Source organism: Phascolarctos cinereus, unplaced genomic scaffold (assembly GCF_003287225.1).
Source record: "Phascolarctos cinereus isolate Bilbo 61053 unplaced genomic scaffold, phaCin_HiC Scaffold_8;HRSCAF=390, whole genome shotgun sequence".
Taxonomy (NCBI): domain Eukaryota; kingdom Metazoa; phylum Chordata; class Mammalia; order Diprotodontia; family Phascolarctidae; genus Phascolarctos; species Phascolarctos cinereus.
The window spans coordinates 12,682,653-12,704,923 of NW_027556291.1; the positions used below are offsets into that span (position 1 = coordinate 12,682,653).

The 22,271-nt window shown below is 38.6% G+C and overlaps 1 protein-coding gene across 3 annotated transcripts in view; it reads right to left on the reverse strand.

Moving 5' to 3' along the window:
- DIAPH2 (diaphanous related formin 2) overlaps window positions 1-22,271 on the reverse strand; it is an 817,355-nt gene that overhangs the window by 756,516 nt on the left and 38,568 nt on the right. For 2 of the 3 annotated variants that reach the window (XM_078147948.1, XM_078147947.1), the window contains exons 2-3: window positions 5,513-5,545; window positions 2,270-2,446 (exon numbers count right to left, since the gene is read on the reverse strand). In XM_078147948.1, coding sequence (XP_078004074.1) covers window positions 2,270-2,446; window positions 5,513-5,545 — 210 coding nt within the window. The remainder of the gene's footprint in view (window positions 1-2,269; window positions 2,447-5,512; window positions 5,546-22,271) is intronic. The other variant, XM_078147949.1, reaches the window with a different exon arrangement.

A 22,271-nucleotide genomic window follows, 5' to 3' on the forward strand; every position in this document is an offset into this window, starting at 1 on the left:
GATCAAATCTAGGCTCGGACACTTCTGATCTGTGTGACCCTGGGCAAGCTGCCTCACCGTATTCGCCTCAATTTCCTCATCTGTAAAATGAGCTGGAGAAGGAAACTTGCAAACCATTCCAGTATCTTTACCAAGAAAACCTCAAATGGGGTCACGAAGAGGCAACAGGTTTTCTGAAAAAGACTGAAACAGCTGGTGGCATAACGCATAGTGCATTAAGCAAGGAGTCAGGAAGAAACAAGTTCAAATCTGGCTTCAGACACTTATTAGCTGTGTGATGCTGGGTAAGTCACTTAACCACTGTTCATCTAAATGTTCTTCAAGTATAAAATGAGGATAAAAATAGCACCTACCTCACAGAGTTGTTCTGAAGATTAAATGAGATAATTAAAAAAGCACCACTTAGCACAGCGTCTGGCACACAACGATCATTCCCCTTTCCCCTCCCTTTTCTTAGAGGACTGACAGCTCAAAGAGTCAGCACTGTGATATGGGAACCAAGAAACAAAGAACAAACAAAAGAAAACAAGCCCGGGCCTCGATGGCCTACTACAGGAAGTAACATGTACTGACAGAATAGTATTTAAAATATATACACAAAATAAATACCAAGTAATGGGGGGAGGGGAAGGCAGGCTTCTAGGTGTGATCTTGGGCTACACTGGGAGAGGAACAATTGCCAGAAATAGGAGGTGACTGCCCTTTCGTTCTCTGCACAGTGTGAAGGTCTAGGGCCCACAGCTTAAGAAGGACTCAGATAAACTGGAGAGAATTCAAGAGGGCAATCGGGATGGCAGAAGGCCTCAAGTCTAGTACACATGAGAACCCGCTGAAAGAAATGGGAAGGTTTAGCCAGAATTAGAGAGGAGCCAGCTGACTACCTGTATGGATAGGGCTGAGAGCACAACAGGAGTAATTTGGGCTAAACACAGGCACTGTCCCAAAGGGGGGCAGGGAGGCTGCCACTCCAATTCTGTGATTCTGGGCGGCCAAAGCTGTTGGATGAGGTGTGGACTGCACCTGTTACTGGATTCCACAGCAGGTGAACAACAGGTCATACACAAGTCACTTCAACCTTCAGATATGGTTGAACGCTTAAATAAAAGGGTCAAAAAATCCTCTTGGAGAGTAAGTCTGCTAAGTCTAGAGCATTTATCTGGGCAACAAATAAGGCAGATAGGAGCTAGAGAGCATAAAGGGCAAAAATACAAAAGATAGTAGAAAATAAAAAAGAACAGGATATCAAAACTTCCCAATCTTATTTCTGTTGTAAATAACTTTCTGGGTACCTCTCTTTGTAACTCCAGCCTTCCTCAACTCCCAAGGCCCTGAAGATTTGAGTCCCATATCACTCCCGTTCTCGGCCTCTCGGCCTATTAAGCATTGGCGTTCTCCTCAAGCCAAACAATCCCAGTACCACAAGCTGAACAGAATGGCCCGACATACCTTCTCCCTCATGCCCTCACCCCAAAAAGCAGGATTCCTGGGGCAGTCTTGGGGATAATTATGGCCAAAGGCTGGAGTTCTGAAATCCAGGGTACAGGAACTCTCCAATGAATAATGGCCACATACACAGACCAAACACTGTGCCCATTAGACTGCCAGCTCTTCGCGAGCAGGGAGCATTTTGTTTATTTGTCTGTTTTGTCTTTCTTTGTAACCCCAGCACTTAGCATGCTGCCTGGCACACAGGAAGGGCGTGATAAATGCTAGATGGCTCCACATTGTCTCATGCTACTAATAATGTCAGTAAAAAAGGCAAATGGCTAGTGGTGTGCCTGACAATGAGCTGGAGCTGGCAAAAGAGAAAAGGGGAGGAGGGATTCAAAGTAAGAAAGTACTTTTACTAAAGAATACTCAAAATATGTGACCTGGCAACCCGATAAAAGACCCCACTCACTCCAAAACGTGGGCAATTTGCTAGCAGAGTGGAGAAACTGCACAGTGCTAAGTGCTTCACAATTAGTATGCCATGTGATCTGTACCTCATTTAATACCCCCATGAAATAGCTGATGGTATTTTCAGCAAGATGAAATCACACCCTGTACAAAAAAAAAATCAATCAACAATCAAGATGTTGAAGTTTTCTTTGGAAAAGAGTTGTTGGGTCACCTAATTGCTTCTCCTCTCTCTTTAAGTTGTAGAAGCAGCATGTACACATAAACAAAACCAAGCCAAGTGCCACTCTACACACACACACACACACACACACACACACACACACACACACACACGACAATTTACAACAAAACAAGGGGTCTGACTTACCATCATTTTTTCAAAAATATCCTGCACTTCCTTTTCGGACAAATTCTGGGATCGCTCTTCATATAGCAGTTGTGACGCTGGAAATTCAGTCAGGGCAACTTGAGAGTCAATGGGGTGCTGAATAAGAGGTTTTTCTTTCTTGATGGCAGATTTTCTAAAACTTGTAATTCGGTCTCGCTGCAAATAAGAAGGGGGAAAAGCTCTAAGAAAGGGCTCAAGAAACACTAAGAAATGAAGCATCTAAATAATTCTTAATACAACCCATCAAACATGTCACAACTATGACTAAATATTGTTTTAAGCTGCAAACTCTAATCAGAGAGTGTACTATTGTGAAATTTGAAAGTAGTTCCCCAAATGAGATGTGGGGGGTTGAGGAAAGGTATTCCCCTGGCCCAAAGCTTCCTTCTTCCCCAATGCCTAAAAAAGACATGCCACATCTCCTCAGTGCAAAAATGGAAACATCCAAGCTCCAAGCTTTGGATACATATCCCCAGTTATGGGGAAATGGCTAGCAGGGATTTCCCTCCTCCTAAAGACTAGGAGATATTTTCATGGCTAAAATGTCAGTGAGGATGACAGTCCATGGGAAGAGCAGAAATCTGAGGTCCCAGTTACTTCCAATATGGAAAATCTTAAAAGGCCATTTTGTTGCCTGCTAAATAACAAGTGAGTAGGAAAAAAAATAATATCTCATTTCTACATGGCCACTTTTCTGAGGACCACAGCGTTAAGGAGAACCAAATCTTGAGGCACTGTTTCAAAGCACAATCTCTGTTAATTAGCTTGCAGTTTCACAGGAAAAAAGAGTTAATGGCTTAAGTTATGTTTAAAAACAATTCCATTTTTGTTTTGTAATCTGAAGAAGGGATTAGATAGCACTTAAGTTAGTCATGTCCATAAAACTGAATACTGGTCAGTTTTATTCTGGTTTCCCTATTATTACGCAGCACATGCATACCTGCACCATTCATATGAAAAAGCCCAAGCATCTCATGCCCAACAGCAAGGAGGGGTTCCAGCCCATCTAGGCTGATGCTGAAGTTCACCTCCCCACCTACCATAGGCTCGCCCACAACCCTTCTATCCCTTTAACTTTGCCAAAAGGAACACGGATGTTATGAACAAAATCTTCAGTTCTCACGAAAAGAGTAAACCATATTATTTTAATCATCCAGAGAACACTCATGAAAAAAGATGCTTGGAAAGTAACATCAATTACACATAGGCTTAAAGCACCTTATTTAGGGTTACCAAAGTACCATTTGACTCTGTAGGACACATAAGTTGTACATGATAAGATACAACAGAATTATAAAATATGAAGACCTGGAAACAATCTTGCAAGCCTGGTCAACCCCCCCACTCCCACCTCCCATTTTAATGATAAGGAGTCTGTGGCAAAACCAAAACTAGAGCCTAAGACTTCTGACACTCCCAATCTCCATTCTAGCTAGCTAGCGAGCTATGTGCATACACATGTGTATGTGTGCATGTATACATATAACAGATGCATATATACATACATAAATCTAGGTTTACATATGTATATATATAATATGGTATTTCAAGTTCCCATGATCTAGGATTTTTAAAACTGGGGATTTTAGAGATAAATTTTTTCAAACCTTAATATACAAAACATGTTGAAGTAACCCTAAATAATTTAAAGGCATGCAATGTATCTAACGTGTTATATTTCACAGTGTACATGGTTATTATGGACATTAAAACATCTAAGTATGTAGGAAACTAGTCAATATTCCATGGTCTTTCTCCCATTACCCCATATACCAGTTAACAAAAAATTAAGTAGGATCATAAATAAGATCACAGACTGAGGGGCTCCAAACCTAGGGTATACACACTCCCAAGGGGCCCATGGATAGATTTAAGGTCTATGAACTTGGACAGGAAAAAAAGATAACATCTTTATTTTAACTCTGCTCTAAATGAAATTCAGCATTTTCTCCGATTATTTGAAAATAACTTATTCTGAGCAGGGATCCTTGGGCTTCCCCCAGACTTCTGCCCAAGTGGTCCAGATGACCCAACAAAGGTGAAGAAGCCCTGGGCTAGAGATCAAAGGGCCCTCTGAGGCCATGGAGTCTAACCTCGGGGAGGCAAGGTGGTCCAACAGGAAGAGAGCTGCATTTGGAGGCAGAGAGCCAGCATTTAAACCTCCATTCTGCCACCTTGGGTAACTCATTTAATTTCTTCTGGGCCTCAGTTTCTTCAACTACAAAATGAGGGCTGCATTAGATGACTTCTAAAGTCACGTCCAGCTCAACCACTTTACAGATAAAAAAAATCGAGGCTAGAGGAAATTAAATGACTTGACCAATGTAACAAAGGAAGTTAGCATAGGAGATGACATTTGAGCCCAGATTCTCTGACTTTCCATTATACACATGGCTACAATGAAAGCAAGCATTACATGCATGCAAAAATAATGGTACTGGTACTCTTCAATTACTTATTATTCCCTAAGTTCTATATTCATTTTGTCTTGGATTCCTAAAGAACTTCTGCCTCTTTCTTTCCAAAGGGAAATGAAATTAAGCAAAACAGCAGCAACATTTGTAAAGTATCGGCAATAATCTACACTATCATTTGTACATAGTTAACTTCTAAATAAAACAAGGAGGTATTGTTTAAAATGGATTTTTTTCATTTAATTGGTCAGAATGAAAATGATAGATTTAAACTTCGTATCAGTAATCATTTCCACCAATATTGGTGATGATGGTATCAAATTCCTCCTGAACAATTCATCTTGTTTTTTCTTGCTTACTATTTGATGTTCAATTTTCTTGACTGTTATTCAATAACCAAGCAGTGGATGTGAATAGCCATCAAAGTCTTACTGAAGCACCTCATTATGGCATAGAAGCCAAATGTTTATCCAAAAAGGATGTAATTAGTTTTGAAAGGGTTATGATATCAAGCTTTGAGCAACTGTTGACGTTGCCAATAAACGTAATGTTTAAGAGATATATAAAATAAATCCAAGTATAACTGTAATATCAAAACTGCTCAGTATCAACAATATTGATGGGAAAAGTACTGTCCATAAGTTGAAATTACATATATACAATATATACATATATACATATAACATCCATGCATAGATGTGGCTGCTTTATATTCTTACATATATCAATGTTTTAATGTCCATATATTGTAGTGAAAAGACACCATGCATTGATAATTTAACTGAACATGCTGTGAAGGCCACCTTACCACATCATCAGCCAAAGTTTTTATTTGAATGTTCTATGAAAACCAAAAGGAAACAAAAAGAAAATTACCAATTACAGTATGAGAAAAAACAATTAAACGTTGCTGTTTATCTAAGCACTTCATCTCCAAATACTTAAGAAGCGTCAGGAAATTTTGCAAAAACACATGCAAACATGCATGTGTGTGGCACATACACAAATATACACAGCAAAGAACAAATGAGAATTCCCTCAAACTTTTTTTCTCTTTTTCCCACCCCAATTCCAGACCTGGCACAGAGTAAAAGCACTGAATGAACACTGATTAAGCGCCTGTGTGTTGAGCACTGGGGAAATGCCAAATTTCAATAGTTTCTGCCACACTGGATCATAGAGTCCTATTGGATGTCATGGTACACACACATAAATTAACGATAATACAAAATACTTACATTCATCAAACAGGTGCCAAGTGTTAGGAGAGGTCAAATTTAGAATCTGGGGTGGATGGGGGTGGTGGGAGAAATCCAGTGAGGAAGAGGCAACATTTGAAAACATGGAGAGGAAACCCCCCGGGGAGAGGAAGAGGTGGTTCAGATACAGCTAAGAGGATGAGGAAAAGGCAGAGGCAAAAAAAGGGGAGGGCACACAGGAGAGTGCGTGCATGGGAAGACTAACGTGAATATAGGCACATGAGAAAGAAGAAAATGAGCTAAAGCTAGAAAAGTAGTGGAGAATCAGATGACTAAGAGCCAAAAAGCATCAAGTCCAGCAGCAATGTGAAGAATGGTCTGTAGGGTGAGCCACCTATCTAGCCACGGAGCTACTGTAACAGTCCAGGGACAAAAAGGAATAAGTGTTTCTACAGCACCTACTATGTGCCAGGCCCTATGCTAGGCACTTCACAAACTTCAGCTCATTTGATCCTCACAACAATTCTGTGAGGTCGGTGCTGTCATGCAACCCATTTTACAATTGGGGAAACTAGGACAGAGCTTAAGTGACTTGCCCAGGGTCACACAGTTAGTGTCTGTGGTTACATTTGAATTCAGGTCCTCCTGACTCCAGGCCCAGTCCTCTGGGAACTGTGGTGCCCCCTAGCTGCCTCACTATATCATCCAGACAGATATGTAGCCACAACACTGTACCAGGTGCAGGGAATGCAACAATAAAAGAAATCAAAATTCAGAAGTCTCATTCAACAATAGACTGGGCATTCTGTGTAAATATGTGCATCTGATATGATGAAAAAAATTTTTCACATAGATTTCTCATACTCGAAAATTTATGACTAGAAATGTTGATGTTGATGAATATATTACTTATCCCTTCCTTTAGGAACTACTCAAAAAGAGATAAGCTTAATCTGCCGAGAAAAAAAAAAACCCTTAAAATGGAAAAGGGGTTTTTATGGGTTTTTTACCCTGATATTAAAGCATACTTCAGGTAAGATGTAGAAGTTTCCATTAATTTATCTAGGATGGGAAAAAAAACTATTTCTACCAACAAAGTAAGAGTTAACTCAATTCTCTCAATATATTAGTCACAAAATGAGAAACATGTAAAAAAGTAGATGAAACCAATAAATTAAAGGAACCATAAAAGTTGATTTCATTAAAAGACTGAATTACATTGACTATATTGATTATATTCCAATCTTAAATGCCAAATAAAAACATTTATTGCATTAAAGAAACAGATTTTCATGTATAATGAAACTGTGAAGGGACCAGATGACACATTTTATCCAGAGGTGATTGATTTCTGTAGTTTTCCATAACACAAATTAAGAAGCAAAGGTAGAGTTTGGCCCAAAGTACACAGAGGACCAAACCACAAAACAAACAAAAGAGCTTTTGGTCATACCCCTAAATAAAAAAACTCTGAGAAAGTTGCACATTTTTATTCTGCAGATCTAATGATAATAGGCATGATGAGAGTACACTGACCATCTATTATCATGAAAAGTAAAAACTAGAAACCAAACGATTCAAACTTAATATGTGATCAACTATATGTCACACAAGCATCACTCTAGAATCTCAAACCCTTAAGGATAAGAGAAATGTTTGATTTTGTTATAAACTCTATTGTTGATGTTCTGATTACAATACAAGAGTCATTCATTACTGAAAGAAAATTAAGTTTTAATTTTCTCAATCAGCCAGAAATTAACAAAAACAGCAAGAAATAAGGAATCAACTCTCTCATGGTTAGTGTTATATGGTAATACAATGATTTAGAAACAATGTTGAAATTACTCTTGTACCAGGGAAATTGGCCACCTAAATAGCATATAATTCAAAACCCTTCCCCCAACTGAAAAGAAAATAAGACATTAGTTTTCTATGCTTTCTTCACTTTTAGGGAGAGGGGAGGGGCTGGACCTCTTATTTCACCAAGAATAAGGAGAGTCCCCAGTTCTTTGTGCACAGGAAAAAGCAGTAACTGTTCCTGGGTAATAGTCCTGAGAGCTGCCTAAAGCATCAAAAGGTTAAATGACTTGTCCAATGTCACACAGTTAATGACTTAAGTTGAAGGCAAACTCAAACCCAGGCCTTCCTGAATCTGAAGGAGGCTCTCTAGCCATTATACTACCCTACTTTTAAATAAGGAAAAGAAATAAGCTAATGATTTCAACTGAAATAAAGGAGTCTGCAATATACGTTTCAATCAGAAGTCTCTTCTGGTTTTCTGAGGAAGACTAATCAATTAATTCCTCAAGGAAGACAGTAAGGAATAAGAGCCCAAAAGTCAATAAAATCAGACTCCTCTCCCATCTGTCCAGACACTATGCTCATCTGAACCTTAACTGCCTTACAAAAGAAATTAAAATGAATACTTCACTCACCCAACAGCACGCTTCACGACAAAGCTAAACATTTTATATATGCCTATACTATGATATAAAAAGAAGCTGGGGTTTTTTAAGGATCATAAAAGAGGCTCATTTGACCAAGGCTGAAGAAGCTTGGAGAGGGGACAAGAGAATGACATGAGCAGCCGGCCAGTAAGGGGATTTTTTCCAATAGTCACAAGCAAGAGACTAAGGACGGACCAAATAGAAGCCTAAGGCTAGGTCCCCAGATGGTATGAACAACTCTAGAAGACACAAAAAGCCTAACAACTGGGTTGCTATGGGGCAAGTAGGAAAAGAGGCAAAAGATCATCCAGCAGCCCCTTTCAGTCTTTCTCCAGGAAGTGATTTGTGGGGATCTAAAAAGATTCTCACCACCACACCTCCTTCCAGGTCTTTTGTAGTCAGTTAAGGTGGAACACCTCCCCCAACACAACACACACACACACACACACACACACACACACACACACACACACACACACACATCCCATCTGTACAGGGTAGATCAAGAGTTAAAAAGGAACTTTCTGGCCACAACTGAACAGCAATAAAAAGAACACTTAGTGACTCCATTTTCTGGGCCAAGATAGTAGAGTTTTGCCATTTCCTTCTCTAGCTCATTTTACAGATAAGGAAACTGAAGCAACAAGGGTGAAATGACTTGCCCAGAGTCACACAGCAAATAAGTGTTTGAGGCCTCATTTGAACTCAGGTCTTCCTAACTCCAGGCCTGGCACACTATCCACTGTGCCACCTAGCTGCCCAAACAAGAGTTTAGACTGTCAAGAAAGACAAATTTAAATGCCTAAAGACTTCCCTAGCTTGCTGGCCTGTTGTGGCTTGGCGGCATCTAGTATCATAAAAGAGCTGAAATACTACTGGGGCTATGAGCTAAAAAAGCTGAAAGAAATGTGGCTGAGTTGCAGCAAAGAGAACAGAACAGAAGGGAAACCCAAGTCAAGAGACAAAGCAAATCAAAGTTCAATGACATAAACAGCTCAGTGGGGAAACAAGCAAAAGCATCAGAGACAGAAAAGGATTCCAGCAGGGATGCCACCTAAGAAGCCCAAGTTGCCTTAGCTACACACATCCCCTCTAAGCATGTTCTCTGGGCATGTGTGTTCCACAGAGCCATTACCATTGTAACCAGTGCTATGGTAACCAGCATGACAGAATACTCCTGTACGTAGAGGAAGAATCTTTGTTGATCCTGACTTTTCAATCGGGGTAGGAACGGGAGTCTAGGTGCAATATAAAGATAAGACTGTGCAGACTGAGCCAATCAGATTTAAGTTGAAACTAGCAACAAAATATAAATGCCCCATCATTATAGTAAGGAGAGTCTATACCTGCATATTCATTCTACTGGGGGGATGGGGGGACCAGGAGAACAGAAGTGTGAAGGACTCTCGCTGAATAATAAGAAGCAAATTGTCAGAGTTTAAATTTATTAATTTAATAGAGATAGAATTTGGTAAAGAGAAATTTGGTAAAGAGAAAGGATATGAACACTTGAGCTGAAGGGGGGAAAAAAAGATCTCAATTTGAAGAAGTGAATCTGAAAGAGGAAAAGGTTTGAGGAGTAAAGATCTAAAGAGAAGGACTCAAGGAGAAAGGAGTTGGCAAGATGAATAAGAAAGGCAAATGAAACCAACTGGAGAAAAAAAAGTAAGAGGCTGTAAGAAAAGCAAAAGGAAATGGATTCTGATTCTAAAGTTCCAGAGAAAAAGGAAAGGGAGCTGGGTGTGGTTACTGAGTTGTTGATAAATGTCTTAAGGAGAAGGTTTGGAAGTGAAGTGTATAAATCCACAAAGAGTTCCAAAAAAGAAGAGGGGGTAGGGGAGAAAGAGGAGGAGGAGGAAAAAAAGCAAATTGGAGAAGTAAACAGCTGATTGAGATGCTATCTGAAAAAGGGATTTGGATTGCTAGAGCACAGGTTAAATACTTTAATATCCTGGTCTGGCCAAGGATGAAGTATATGCAACACAGGCTGGAAAGAATTTATTTGCCTATTGTCTTCCAAATTTGACCAAAAGAGCTATTAAACCAAAAAGGAAGGGGAAAGGAAAAAGAAAAAAAAAAGAGGGAGGGGAGGAACATGCATTTAGCAAGTGCCTACTGTGTCAGGCATTGTGCTAAGCTCTTTACAAATATTATCTCATTTGATCCTCACAACCACCTTGGGAGATCAGTCTTATTATTATCCCCATCTTACAGATGAGGAAACTGAGGCAGGCAGAAGTTAAATGACTTGTCCAGAGTCACAAACCTAATGTGTATTTGGGGCCACATTTTAACTCAGTTCTTCTCGACTATACGCCCAGTGCCCTATCCACTTTACCATCTAGTTGCCAAGCTGAGAGTAAGATAACTGCTTGTTGAAAGCCAACAAGCCAGAGATCATCAAAAAAAAAAGTAGTTATAATAAAGTTTGGATTTTTAACCCTTTTTGTATCATGAACCCCTTTGGTAATCACATTGAGACCCCTTCTCCGAATGTTTTCAAATGCATAAAGTATATAGCTAAAGGTTATTAGAAGAGAAGGAACATAAGATCATAGTGTCTTCCCAAGCCATTTCCTTCACCATGCTACCTATATGTGACCATCCTTCTCCTCCACAAACCAGGCTCCAGGTCTCTTCTCAGCCATTTCAACACCATGAGGTTGGCCGCACTGGATTAAAGCAAGAATGCAGACCACTCTTCCTAGGGAATCTGTCCAGAAGGGAAGGAAACAGAAAGTCCAATTGCTTCCAGGAGTGGCAGGATTGAGTAAAGAGGTTTTTTTTTTTTCAGGATAGGGGAAACTTAGACATGTTTGTAGGTCGAGAGAAAAGGCCCACAAATAAAGGAATTGAAGACGCATGAGACTGACAAGAGTTGAGGTCATGGAGAGGCAAAGAGGGAGTGACACAGAGACTACCGATAAAGAGAGGACCTAACTTTGGCACAGAGAAGTTCAAAACCTTCTAAGGCTCTAAAGAAGGAGGAAAGAATAGGTGAGGGCACTTACAAGATTCAAAAAGCAGAAGAAAACTGAGGGAGTTAGTTGTCCCACAGGCTGAAAGTAAGTACTGCTATCCCCATTTCAGACATAAGGAAAATGTGGTTCAAAAGTTCATCTTGCCCAGCATCACAAGGCTAATTAATAAACAGCAGAGCAAGACTTCAAATCTTGATCTTCGAGTAATGACAGATTCCCATTGTGAGGCTTACAAATGGACAATGGAAAAAGACAAGCTCCAATTCTGGGGGGGTCAGAGAGAGCGGAAGGAGCAAATAAGTGTACAGGCCTCCCAAATGACTTTTTTGATGGAGGCAACACTTTCTAGATTGCTTAAATTCAATTCAATCCAACAAGAACCTACTAAGTGCAAGGTATTATATTAAATACCAGTGACACAAAGAAAAAAAATCAGCCTGTGCCTCCAAGGAGCTGACATTCTACCGGATTTCCTTCTGGTCCATTAGTTTGTGACACAAAATCTCTTCCTGCTATAAACAAAGTCAGCTGACAGCACAACTCCTGCCAAAGATATGCCAGAGAGACTCAAGTGAATGGCCTTGTTGCCACCTACAAACCTCAAGAAGAGATATGTCCTTAATTCCTTGGGTAGTAACAAAGGAAGTGACTAGAGGCTAAGGCAGGCCGTGCTGGGTCTGTTTTGACAAACAAGGGAAAAATCAATCCCAAAGAATAAAAGACCATAAAGTTGCCTTAATTTCACTGTTATAGAGTGGGAATTGAATTGCCATGGTAATTCTCATAATAAGGCTGATCAAATAATCACATCTTCCCTACAACAGCCGTGACTTAGAACTTCATTTCTATAGGGATTACATATCTGATCAATAATCAAATATAAGCAAAGGAAGGAAGTTCAGAAACAGAAACAACAAGCAGGGCAGTATTAGAACTACCATGTTAAATTTGTTATATACTTTTTTAAAAGCAGTACCTAACAGATTTCTGATTTCAAACACATCATTTTTCTATTCATCATACTGTATATGGAAATTATCGTTATTTGTTGATGTTCAAGTTTATAACAAAGAAAATTTAATAAAATAATAATCGAATATGAAGAAATATCTCATTCTGAATTATGGTAAAATACATCCTGTAATACAAAGTCCCGCACACAGCAAAATATTTATAATAGCCATGTTTTTTAGTAGCAAAGAATTAGAAACAAAATAGCTGCCCACCAATTGGGGAATGGCTAAACAAATTGTGTTATACAAATGTAATGGAAGCAACATTACTGCTCAATAAAAAATAAAGAATATGATAAACACAAAAAAGCCTGACAGACTTATATAAACTAATGAGGAATGAAATAAATAGAACCAGGAAAACAATAAACATAATGACTGTAACATAAACGAAAGAACAACAACAAAGTCAGAACTGAATGCTACACAATTAGAATTCCTAAGCTTTAATGTAAAGATCTAGGAATACACTGCTTTCTCTCCTGCCTTTGCAAAGGTAGGGGGGCTCTGAGGGCGGAACCCTACACAGAACGTCAGACTTGGTCTATGTGTTCAGTTTTGCTAAGTGATTTGGTTTTCTCTTTCTGTCAATCTTTGCTCTAAGGTCCTGCTCTATATGACAAGGAGAGTGGTGGAATAGATTGGGTATTATGGGTATTGTAAAAACCAAATACAACAATAAAGATTTTTAAATATATCAAAGCTTGATAAAGAAATAAATGTGATCCAAAGTAATTACATTCCATGTATGTCCTACTCCCTTTTAACCACGTCTGATTAACTTCAACGCTGACACAGAATAAATCTGAAATGTTCAATCAATGTTGCCATGTGAAAGCATACATAATTCAGCCAAAAGTAAATTATTGCATTAAATGTCCCAGGAGTATGACTTGAAATGCTATTTAACTCTATTAATAGCTTGCACCATTAGTGTGCAATCGTAGCACTGAGTCAAAAATCTTTGATGTAAACTTCATCATCTTCCCCAAAGCGACTGGATTACATCCATTCAGTTTGTTCAGATATCTGCGTCGATTCTTACGTTTTGCCCCCTTCAGGGTGAGCAGATTCTCAAAGTGACTCCCAACAGCAAACTCCATAAAGCATCAGATTGATTTAAACTCCTTTGTTTCTGTCGTACATGGAGCTCCTAAATCATGACAAGTAAACTTCTAGGTGAGTTGATCTTAAATTTGATACTTTCAGTTTTACCATTTTACTATTCATAACTCTTACAGCGACACACCACCTAATTATTTTTTAACTAAATTCAACTTCCTGGTCATATTTTCCTATTTAGCATAACTGCCTAAAAATGGTTTTCCTCAATAGGTACAGAAAACATGATAAAACTTTCAAGAATTGATGCTTATAATGATTAAAAATCAATTCAGATCCTTAATTTTATTTTTAATCTTATTTATCATTTTCTTAGATTTCTCTGGAGCAGAAAGGGACACGTGGAAATTTCCACTTATAGTTTTACTGTCTATTTCTCCCTGTAATTCAATTAACTTTTCCTTCAGGTACTTAGGTACAATGCCATTTAGTAAGTATATATTAAATATTGATATTAATTCATTATCTATGGGCACCTTTAAGCATAATGTGGTTTCCCTGCTTATTTCTTTCAGTCATGTCTATTTTTACTGTCTCTTTGTCTGAGATCATGATTGCTACCTCTCTCCTTTTTGGAATTTGCATGAGGCATAAAAAATTGTGCTCCAGTCCCTCATTTTAACTCTGTGGGATCTTTGCTTCAAGTGCATTTCTTCTAAACAATGCACTGTTGGATTCTGCTTTTTAATTCATTCTGCTATCCTCCTCCATTAATCCTCTCTCCTGGTATGATCTGCCTCTGTTTTGAGTACTGATCTCCCTGGCTTCAAGTCCCAACTAAAATCTCTTCTTTTACTGGAAGCCTTCCCCAACCCTTCTTAATTCTTGTGCCTTCCCTCTGTTAATTGCCTCCTATTTGTCCTGTATATTGCTTGCTTTGCACATATTTGTTTACATGTTGCCTTCTCTTTAGACTGTAAGCTCCTTGAGGGCAGGGATTGTCTTTTGCCTCTTTTTGTACCTGTAGTGCTTTGCACAGTGCCTGGCACAGAGTAAGTGCTTTATTGATGGCTGACTTATTATGACTATGATGAGTCCACCTCCTGGGGACTAGCCCACAAAGTCACAATGATAACTGTGAGGCTGAATCCTCCACCTAATGCAAGGTTCCCTAGTTTTCTTTGTTGTTAATATTTTTAGAACTTGTATACAGAGAAGCATTTTGGCGTAAGAGAAAAAAACTGATGGATTAGGACTCAGAAGATACCCCTATGTGACTGTGGGCAAGTCATTTAACCTTTTACTACCTTCATGTCTTCATGTATGATATATCATTCTCTAATTTTTCTATAACATACCCAGCATTTCAAATAACTTTGAGAATAACTGAATACTGAAAATAGTTTATAATGAAAAGAAATATTTCTAACAACCTACCTACTTTAATAAAAGTGTTCTTCATGCATAAATCATTATTTAGTAAATCAAATCATGTTTTAAAAGCCCTAGCACTGCTTACTAAAGGACACCTATAATGAGATCTTTTTTGAAGTAAATAATTTCCCTCAAATTTCCATAAGTTTATAAGTTCATATTTTCTAAAAGCAAAACCAATTTTAGAGGTTTATAATATTTTTAAATGAAACCTCTATACTAGGTGTTCTTAACCTGGGATCCATGAATGTTTTATACAAATATATACATATATGTGTGTGTGTATGTATATACATATATATATATATATAAAAACATGGTTTATATGTATATTTTTAATAACTGTATTTCAATATACCTGGTTTCCTTGGTAATCCTATGTATTTTATTTTATGCATTTAAAAACATTATTCTGAAAAGGAGGTTATAGGCTTCACTAGGATGTCAAAGGGGTCAATGTAAAAAAAAAATAGTTAAGAACTCCTGGCCTATATAGTCTCCAGCTTCTAAATGAGCCATAGTCCTCCATTAGTTTGCATTTGTGTTAGGTTTGTTTGTTTGTTTGTTTGTTTTCTTTAGTGAGGTAATTGGGGTTAAGCAACTTGCCCAAGGTCACACAGCTACTCTGTATCAAGGGTTTGGTCTGAGGCCAGATCTGAACTCAGGTCCTCCTAACTTCAGGGCCAGTGCTCTATCCTGCACCACCTACCTGCCCCTGTGTTAGTTATTTTTAATTCTGAATGTATTTCCCACATCCTGAGTTGTAAGACATCATCTGGAATATCACACCCAGTTTGAAACGCCACATTTGGAAGGTACCAGAAGAGAGTGTTAGAGTTGTTCATTCTTCGTTCTTGAAGAAGACTAATGGCATCACGAAGGGGATGTCTTGGCTTGCAAGTGAATCAGATTTAAGTAAGGCAGGGATGTGCAAAGTCATGAGTCTCACTCTCTCCTCCAGAGTCATTAGGAGTCCAGTGGCAAGACATAGGTCAGGATGACTGGCAATGACCCGGAGTTGGCCATTTTAAGCTAAGGTGACCAGAATGGCAAAGAGCAGTCATCATGCCCTACCTGGAACTCCTGATGCAACTAGGTTAGTAAGCTGTCCAAAAATGGAATAGGAAGTGCTTCACTGGTCATATGCAAGAAGAAGTTTGATGACCACTTGTTAGGAGTGTCATTGACAGGATTCATGTTCTGAAGAAAGGCTCAAACAGCTAGCCTCTGACATCCCTTCCTACTCTTTACCGCTTTCTCAGGCTATCCTGTCAAAGGCTATTTAAGCCCATAAAAAACACTTTCAATGAGAAAATAATAACTTACTTTTACAATATTAATCTCTCCCTTCCTCTAATTTCCTACAGGACTTCGGATGTATCTCTCATAGAACTGATATAGTCTTATCTCTTTTTCTTGCACAGTTACTTTTGTCTCTATAAGTTCATTGAGGGTTGGGAGTTTGTCATTCATTTTTATATCTCTCATAATACCTGGCACAGTGCCTCACACAATGCTACTCAATGAATACATGTGGAATTAGTGCTTTCTTAGGGAAAATACCTTCCATGGAATTCAATGCAAAGGGATTTAGGGCAGCTCAGAGAATACTTGTGTGCTGCCACAGCTTCCCCTCAAGACAGAAACGTGATAACATCAGAAATACAGATATACACATACACATCTGCCATAGCTATGAAAACTCCCAATAGATACCAGTGAGAAAGCAATATGGTTAAGTTAGGAAAAGCCTTCTCTTGGCACCAGCTCTGGTCAATGTCTACAGGAAGAAGGGAATACAGCTCCCAATTCTATAGGATCAAGGGACATAGGCAAGTCATTCAGTCTAGCATTCACATGCAGGGGTGTTCATATGCCAGGTTTTTATAATCTGGGAGAAAGCCCATGCTCACATTTTGATTAAAGTTTCATTAGAAAATTCAAGGGTTCAAAGTGATTTTCCATATGTAATTCCATCACAGTATTTTGTACAACCAAATCTCTTCTATTACAGTGAAAAACACCTTTGGCAAGCATACACCTCTCTGTTTTTTGCATTGCCTGATGCTTATCAACTGAGGGTGACTAGAGTTATTTCTATTTACCTTTAGAGAAATCTTGAATGATTTTGCTATATGGATGAGAAGCACTTTATTGGAAGAGAGCCTCCAATTTATGTTTTGCTCTATGACATCAAATACTTTTTCATAATCCACAAAAAAAATTAGCATAGGTCTTTGTATTTGCTACAAGTCAGTTGTGAAACATAACAGATACGCTCCATCATAGAATGTTGCTTACAAAAGCCCATTTGTTCACTACTAACGCCCTCAGTGAGGATACAGATCATGTGCAGATGAGGCACCAATATTTCGTACAGAAAGGAGAATGAGCACATAGGTAGGTAGACATTAATAGTCTGTTGGTTGCCTTTTTCAGCAGCAATAAGGCCCAGGATTGTTTCCGTGCCTTTGGTATATTCCACTCTAACACATAACTTGTGAATCCATCTAACATCATAACAGTTAAGTCACTTCCAGCACAGATCACCTCCATATGCACTTGCTATTATCCAGCTGCTTTTCCTCTATTGGCAAGGAAGACAAGTACTTGCTAACTAAGTTACTTTTAGGGCTCTTTTTGTTCTTCTTGTTATCGTAAATGATTAGCATTGGTTACGCTTCTGTTTAAAATAATTACAAACTGTGTCAATGTCATTTCTTTTGTCTGTTATCTAGTTTTCATTACCAATTACCTGTTTCATTTAGGACTGAGTTGTTTCAAGCGTATGCTATCTTTTTTTTCACATTAATTCTTTTTGTAGCTTTTTACTAATTCTGATCTTTGCTCTGACAAGCCAGTGGTCAGACTATACACAGACAGCTAATTCAGGAATGACTCCCATATCCACAGTCTCTATCAAAATATTATCAAGTTCATTTTTTTGATGTTATCTAGAGCTTATCATGTCCATCAACTGGGAGTTCTTTCCCTTCTTGAACCATGCATTCTGCTTGATTCTTCCCATCCTTACCTACTCCCTCTTTCTAGTGACATTAGAGAATGTCAAAGTATGTAATAATTCATTATCCCTTGAAATAATATCTCTTGTTGCCTTTCAGCATACAGTGATAACACCAACTCCTTTCCTTGCCTCTCCAAGGATTAGCTAGGAGCCATCTCTCCATTTAACTACATCTTCCTTCCTTTTGGTTTCCTTCACTGCAAGTATATCAAGATTCATATGATTCAGCAATTCGAGCAGAATTTCCACTTGGTGCTCCATTGGTATCCTTGACATCTCAGGATAAAATGAGGCAAGCCTCCAGCACATTGAGCAGGCTTCCCATGGCAAATTTACAGAAAGTGGAAAAGAGGCAGGCGTACAGGATAGTTATGTATTGATGATGTGCCATCTGGACCGTTAAAAGGAATATACAGATCAATGAGATCACAAATCCATTTCCACATGTGAGATCTTGTACAGCAAGAGATGATTAGCTCCATTACTGGCACCTTCGAGAAAGTGAAGGTTTGTCATTCTAAATGACATTAGAATCATTTTATAATTCAATAAAGAAGTTGGAAAATTTCCCAGTCGTATTACCTACATAGGAATAACAACTATCTTTTTATATAGTTTCATATCGCTTGCCCACAAAAAAAGCATTCACTTTCAGTAAAATACAGGTAAAGGTAATTGACCTATACATAATTCAAGAAACTGAGAATGAAAAATAACATTTTTCCATTTAGGTATAACTTGCATTTGTTTGTACCTCAAGGAGACAGCTGAAAAAACACTCCCTGTGGCAATGTGCTACGACCTGAATGAAGCTACAAGAGGAAGTAACAGACAGAGCTAAACCCAAAGAACCATCGAATGATGATGATGGTGATGGTGATGAGGAGAATAATGTGAACAGCTACCATAATATTATACTTTCGAATCTGCAAGGTGTTTTACATATACTATCTCATTTGAGCCTCACAACAACCTTGTGAAGTGGGTGCTATTATTATCCCCATGTTAGATAGGAAGGTTTGAGGGAGGTTAAGTGATTTGCCCAGGGTCACACTGCTAGAAAGCCTCAGAGGCTTCCAACTCAGGTCTTCCAGCCTCCGATGCAAGCACTTGATCTAGTACACCAATTAGCTATTTAAATAATTTTACATAAAATTTTAAAATAATTTTAACAACTAAAATGGCAACAAGGCAACAAACATTTACAAAGTGCTTCCAATGTGCCAGGCACTGTGCTGAAGTGCTAGGAATAAAAATCCGAGTAAAAAGAGATATATACCTTATCCTCAAGGAGCTTACAATCTAATGGGAACACAACACACAAAAACAAAAGGGAGGGAGAAAGGGGAAAGGTACTCAGTGTCAGGATACTCAGGGACAGGTGAAAGGAGAATAGAGGCTGGCCAGCGCAGGCTCTTCCACAAAGTGGAAACCCAAGAAGGATGTCAGGGAGCTAGCAGAACAGAGGGCCATTCCAGGGGGAGCAGGCCAGAGAGGTTGGCAAATGTTCTAAAGTGAGAATGAAGAATGAGGTTGAAGTCCACAAACTTGGGAGCACTGTGTCAGTGACTGGGCTTCAGGGATCCTCTAGTGAGTTTCTCAGGGAACTGAGAACCTCAGCTCCTGTCCTGGGCTTCTGCCTTTCAGGCCTAGGAAGATTTGATCTTAACAAACAAGCAACTCATTCATCTGTTACAAGACTTAATTAGTAGAGGTGCGGCTACCACATATAAAGGATTTTCCTGGCCAGTTCTGATTTCGAGAAAAAAAAAAGACACAACACTACTTTGCAAAATGGATAGCTCTGTAAGACTATATGCCCCAACTTTTCAATTAGTTAACTGTCAGCGGTAAGCACAAGGTTAAAGAAATAGCACAAGTTACCACATATTTGGAATACCCTAGGCTAGAGATCCCCTGCCCTGGAAGCAAGCTCCTTTGGCTCCTTGACCCACTAGCCCCAATTACCTTTCTTAAAGAAATAACACAGCTCTACTTAATTGTAAATGAATCCTAAAATAATTCCCATTTATGTGGATCATAGGAATGAAAAGTCTTAAAAGACAAGTTCAAAAGAAAAAAGCATTAATTACTAGACTTTATTCAAAAGTATCTTACAATTCACTAATTTATCAATGAAGAGATGAAAACAAGAACATAAAAATAGCTTGCTATGCAACATCAGTGAGGATAATTTTACTTTTTTTTAAAATCAAGAATCTATCAACTTCCTATTGAATATTTTGGAGACTCAAATCTTACTGAATCTATTCATTGTGACACCCTTGTACACTAAAAGCAAACTGATCTTTAGAGTAGCATCTGCTTTTGGTTTTCTCTTTTTTTAACTTCAAACTTGGGGACAGAGACAGCAGAATGCTAGGTTTGAGGGGCACAAGCCAATGAATTACTTACTACACACCCTCTGTAAGCAGAGTTCTCTATATACAGCACGTGTTTCACTTCACAGATTCAAAGGTGACAAATTAAAGTATGCCACAATGTATCAGAATTAATAGAAGCCTTTGTGTTTATATTACAAATACATCAATTTACTGTGGAATTCTGACAGAGTTTTAGACTTTATAGTATGTCTAGCTATATACTTAAACCAGTCCAGAATATCATATTACAACAATTAACAATGGCCTAATTTTTCAGAATCAGAAATTCTTTTCCAAATAAGTGGTCAAAATCCTCATGAGTAAAACTAATGCGTGTTGTTCTTCAGTCATATCCTACTGATTCTACATGACAACTTCTTGGCAAGGATACTAGAGTGGTCTGCCATTTCCTTCTCCACCTCCTTTTACAGATGAGGAAACTGAGGTAACCATGGTAAGTTTACCGACGCCAGATTTGAACTCAGGTCATCCTGACTCCAGGCCCAACACTCTACCACTGCGCTGCCTAGCTGCTCTATCAGATACTTAATAGCTGTCACTTAATACTCTAGCCAAGTCAATTAACTTCAAATTGCTAGAGTTTCTTCGACTGTAAAATGGGAACACCTACCTGCTAGGGTTGCTGTAAGGACCAAATAAGATAATAGTAAAATAATTAACACAGTGCCTAGCACATAGTAGGTGCTTTAAAAATCCTTGTTTGCTTTTTCCTTGATTCTCCTAGATGACAGAACTGTCTTCCATCAAAAACTATATTGTATCTATTAGTTGTAAATGTTTTATGCCCCAGGAGAATGCAAGCTCCTTAAGGGAATGGACTGGTTTTCATTTTATCTTTTTATCTTTACCAACTAACACAATGCCTCTGACAGAGGAGTTCCTTAATAAAGACGTGTTGAATTGAACAATTTTTTTAAAAGTACTTCCTCCATTTCAAGGCACTGGTGGTACAAAGATATCTTTCCTAGGTGCTTATAATTAGTCTGCCACTTCAGAAAAGGTAAAAAATGCCCCAGAGGTTTCTCTACCTCAAACTGTGTTATATAGGGGTGCCAATACCATAAAAGCATTTCAATGGAAGCCTAAGAGCTATGTTTTTTAAAAACAGAACAAAGAAAATGAATAGGAAATAACAACAGATTGAAAGCATAGACTGAGGGTCTACCCATGGTTGATATGGACCTTATGCCATAGGGTATTACAAAGTGATGGAATTAAGAGGTTCAGATAGGAAGGGAGGAATTGTTAATGAAGCAATCAGTAGGTGCTAAGAGACAGGAAGAATTCATATATCACACCAGAAAGGAGAGAGAATTTTTTTTTGGAGGGGGGTTGCCAGGATGAGCAGCTTCATGCCATTTTTAAGATCTACGGTTTCAGAGGCCTTTTAAGCAAAGGGTGACATCAGACCGAAGAGAGATAACAGGGCAGGATTTTTAAAAGTTAGTGTTTGCTGCACTGAATCCTATCTTCTGAGACATTTGCTCAGCCATAATCTAGAGGAAGGACAACAAGGAAAGATGAGGTTTCATAGGCAGGAGCTCAGGAGATAAGACAAGGACCATGTCTTAAAACTTAATTCTTTACCAATATTGCAAGTGGCCAGTATCAAAAACAAACAAACAAACAAACATGAAAGAGGAATTAGCTGGAGAAATATCCTGTAAGCTCTGACTGTGGTGAAACTGAAGATCTTTGAGAAAGGTTAGAAATCAAACAAAGGCACATTCCAAAAGCTGGGCTTGCAAAGAGGTCTCAATTAAAGACTACTGGATTTGGAGTCAGAGACCCCAGGTTCAAATTCTGGTCCTGCTCCTTACTGCCATGTGACCTTGGGAAGTGGCCAAGTCATTCTAGCTCTCTAGGCCTCAGTTATATCAGCTGTAAAATGAAGGGAATGGGCTCTTTCTAGCTCTAAATCTCTGATCCTATGAAATGAGGACATGAATGATGAAGGAACAGTGATATTTTATCCAGGAGAAAGAAGACAGGGGCAGG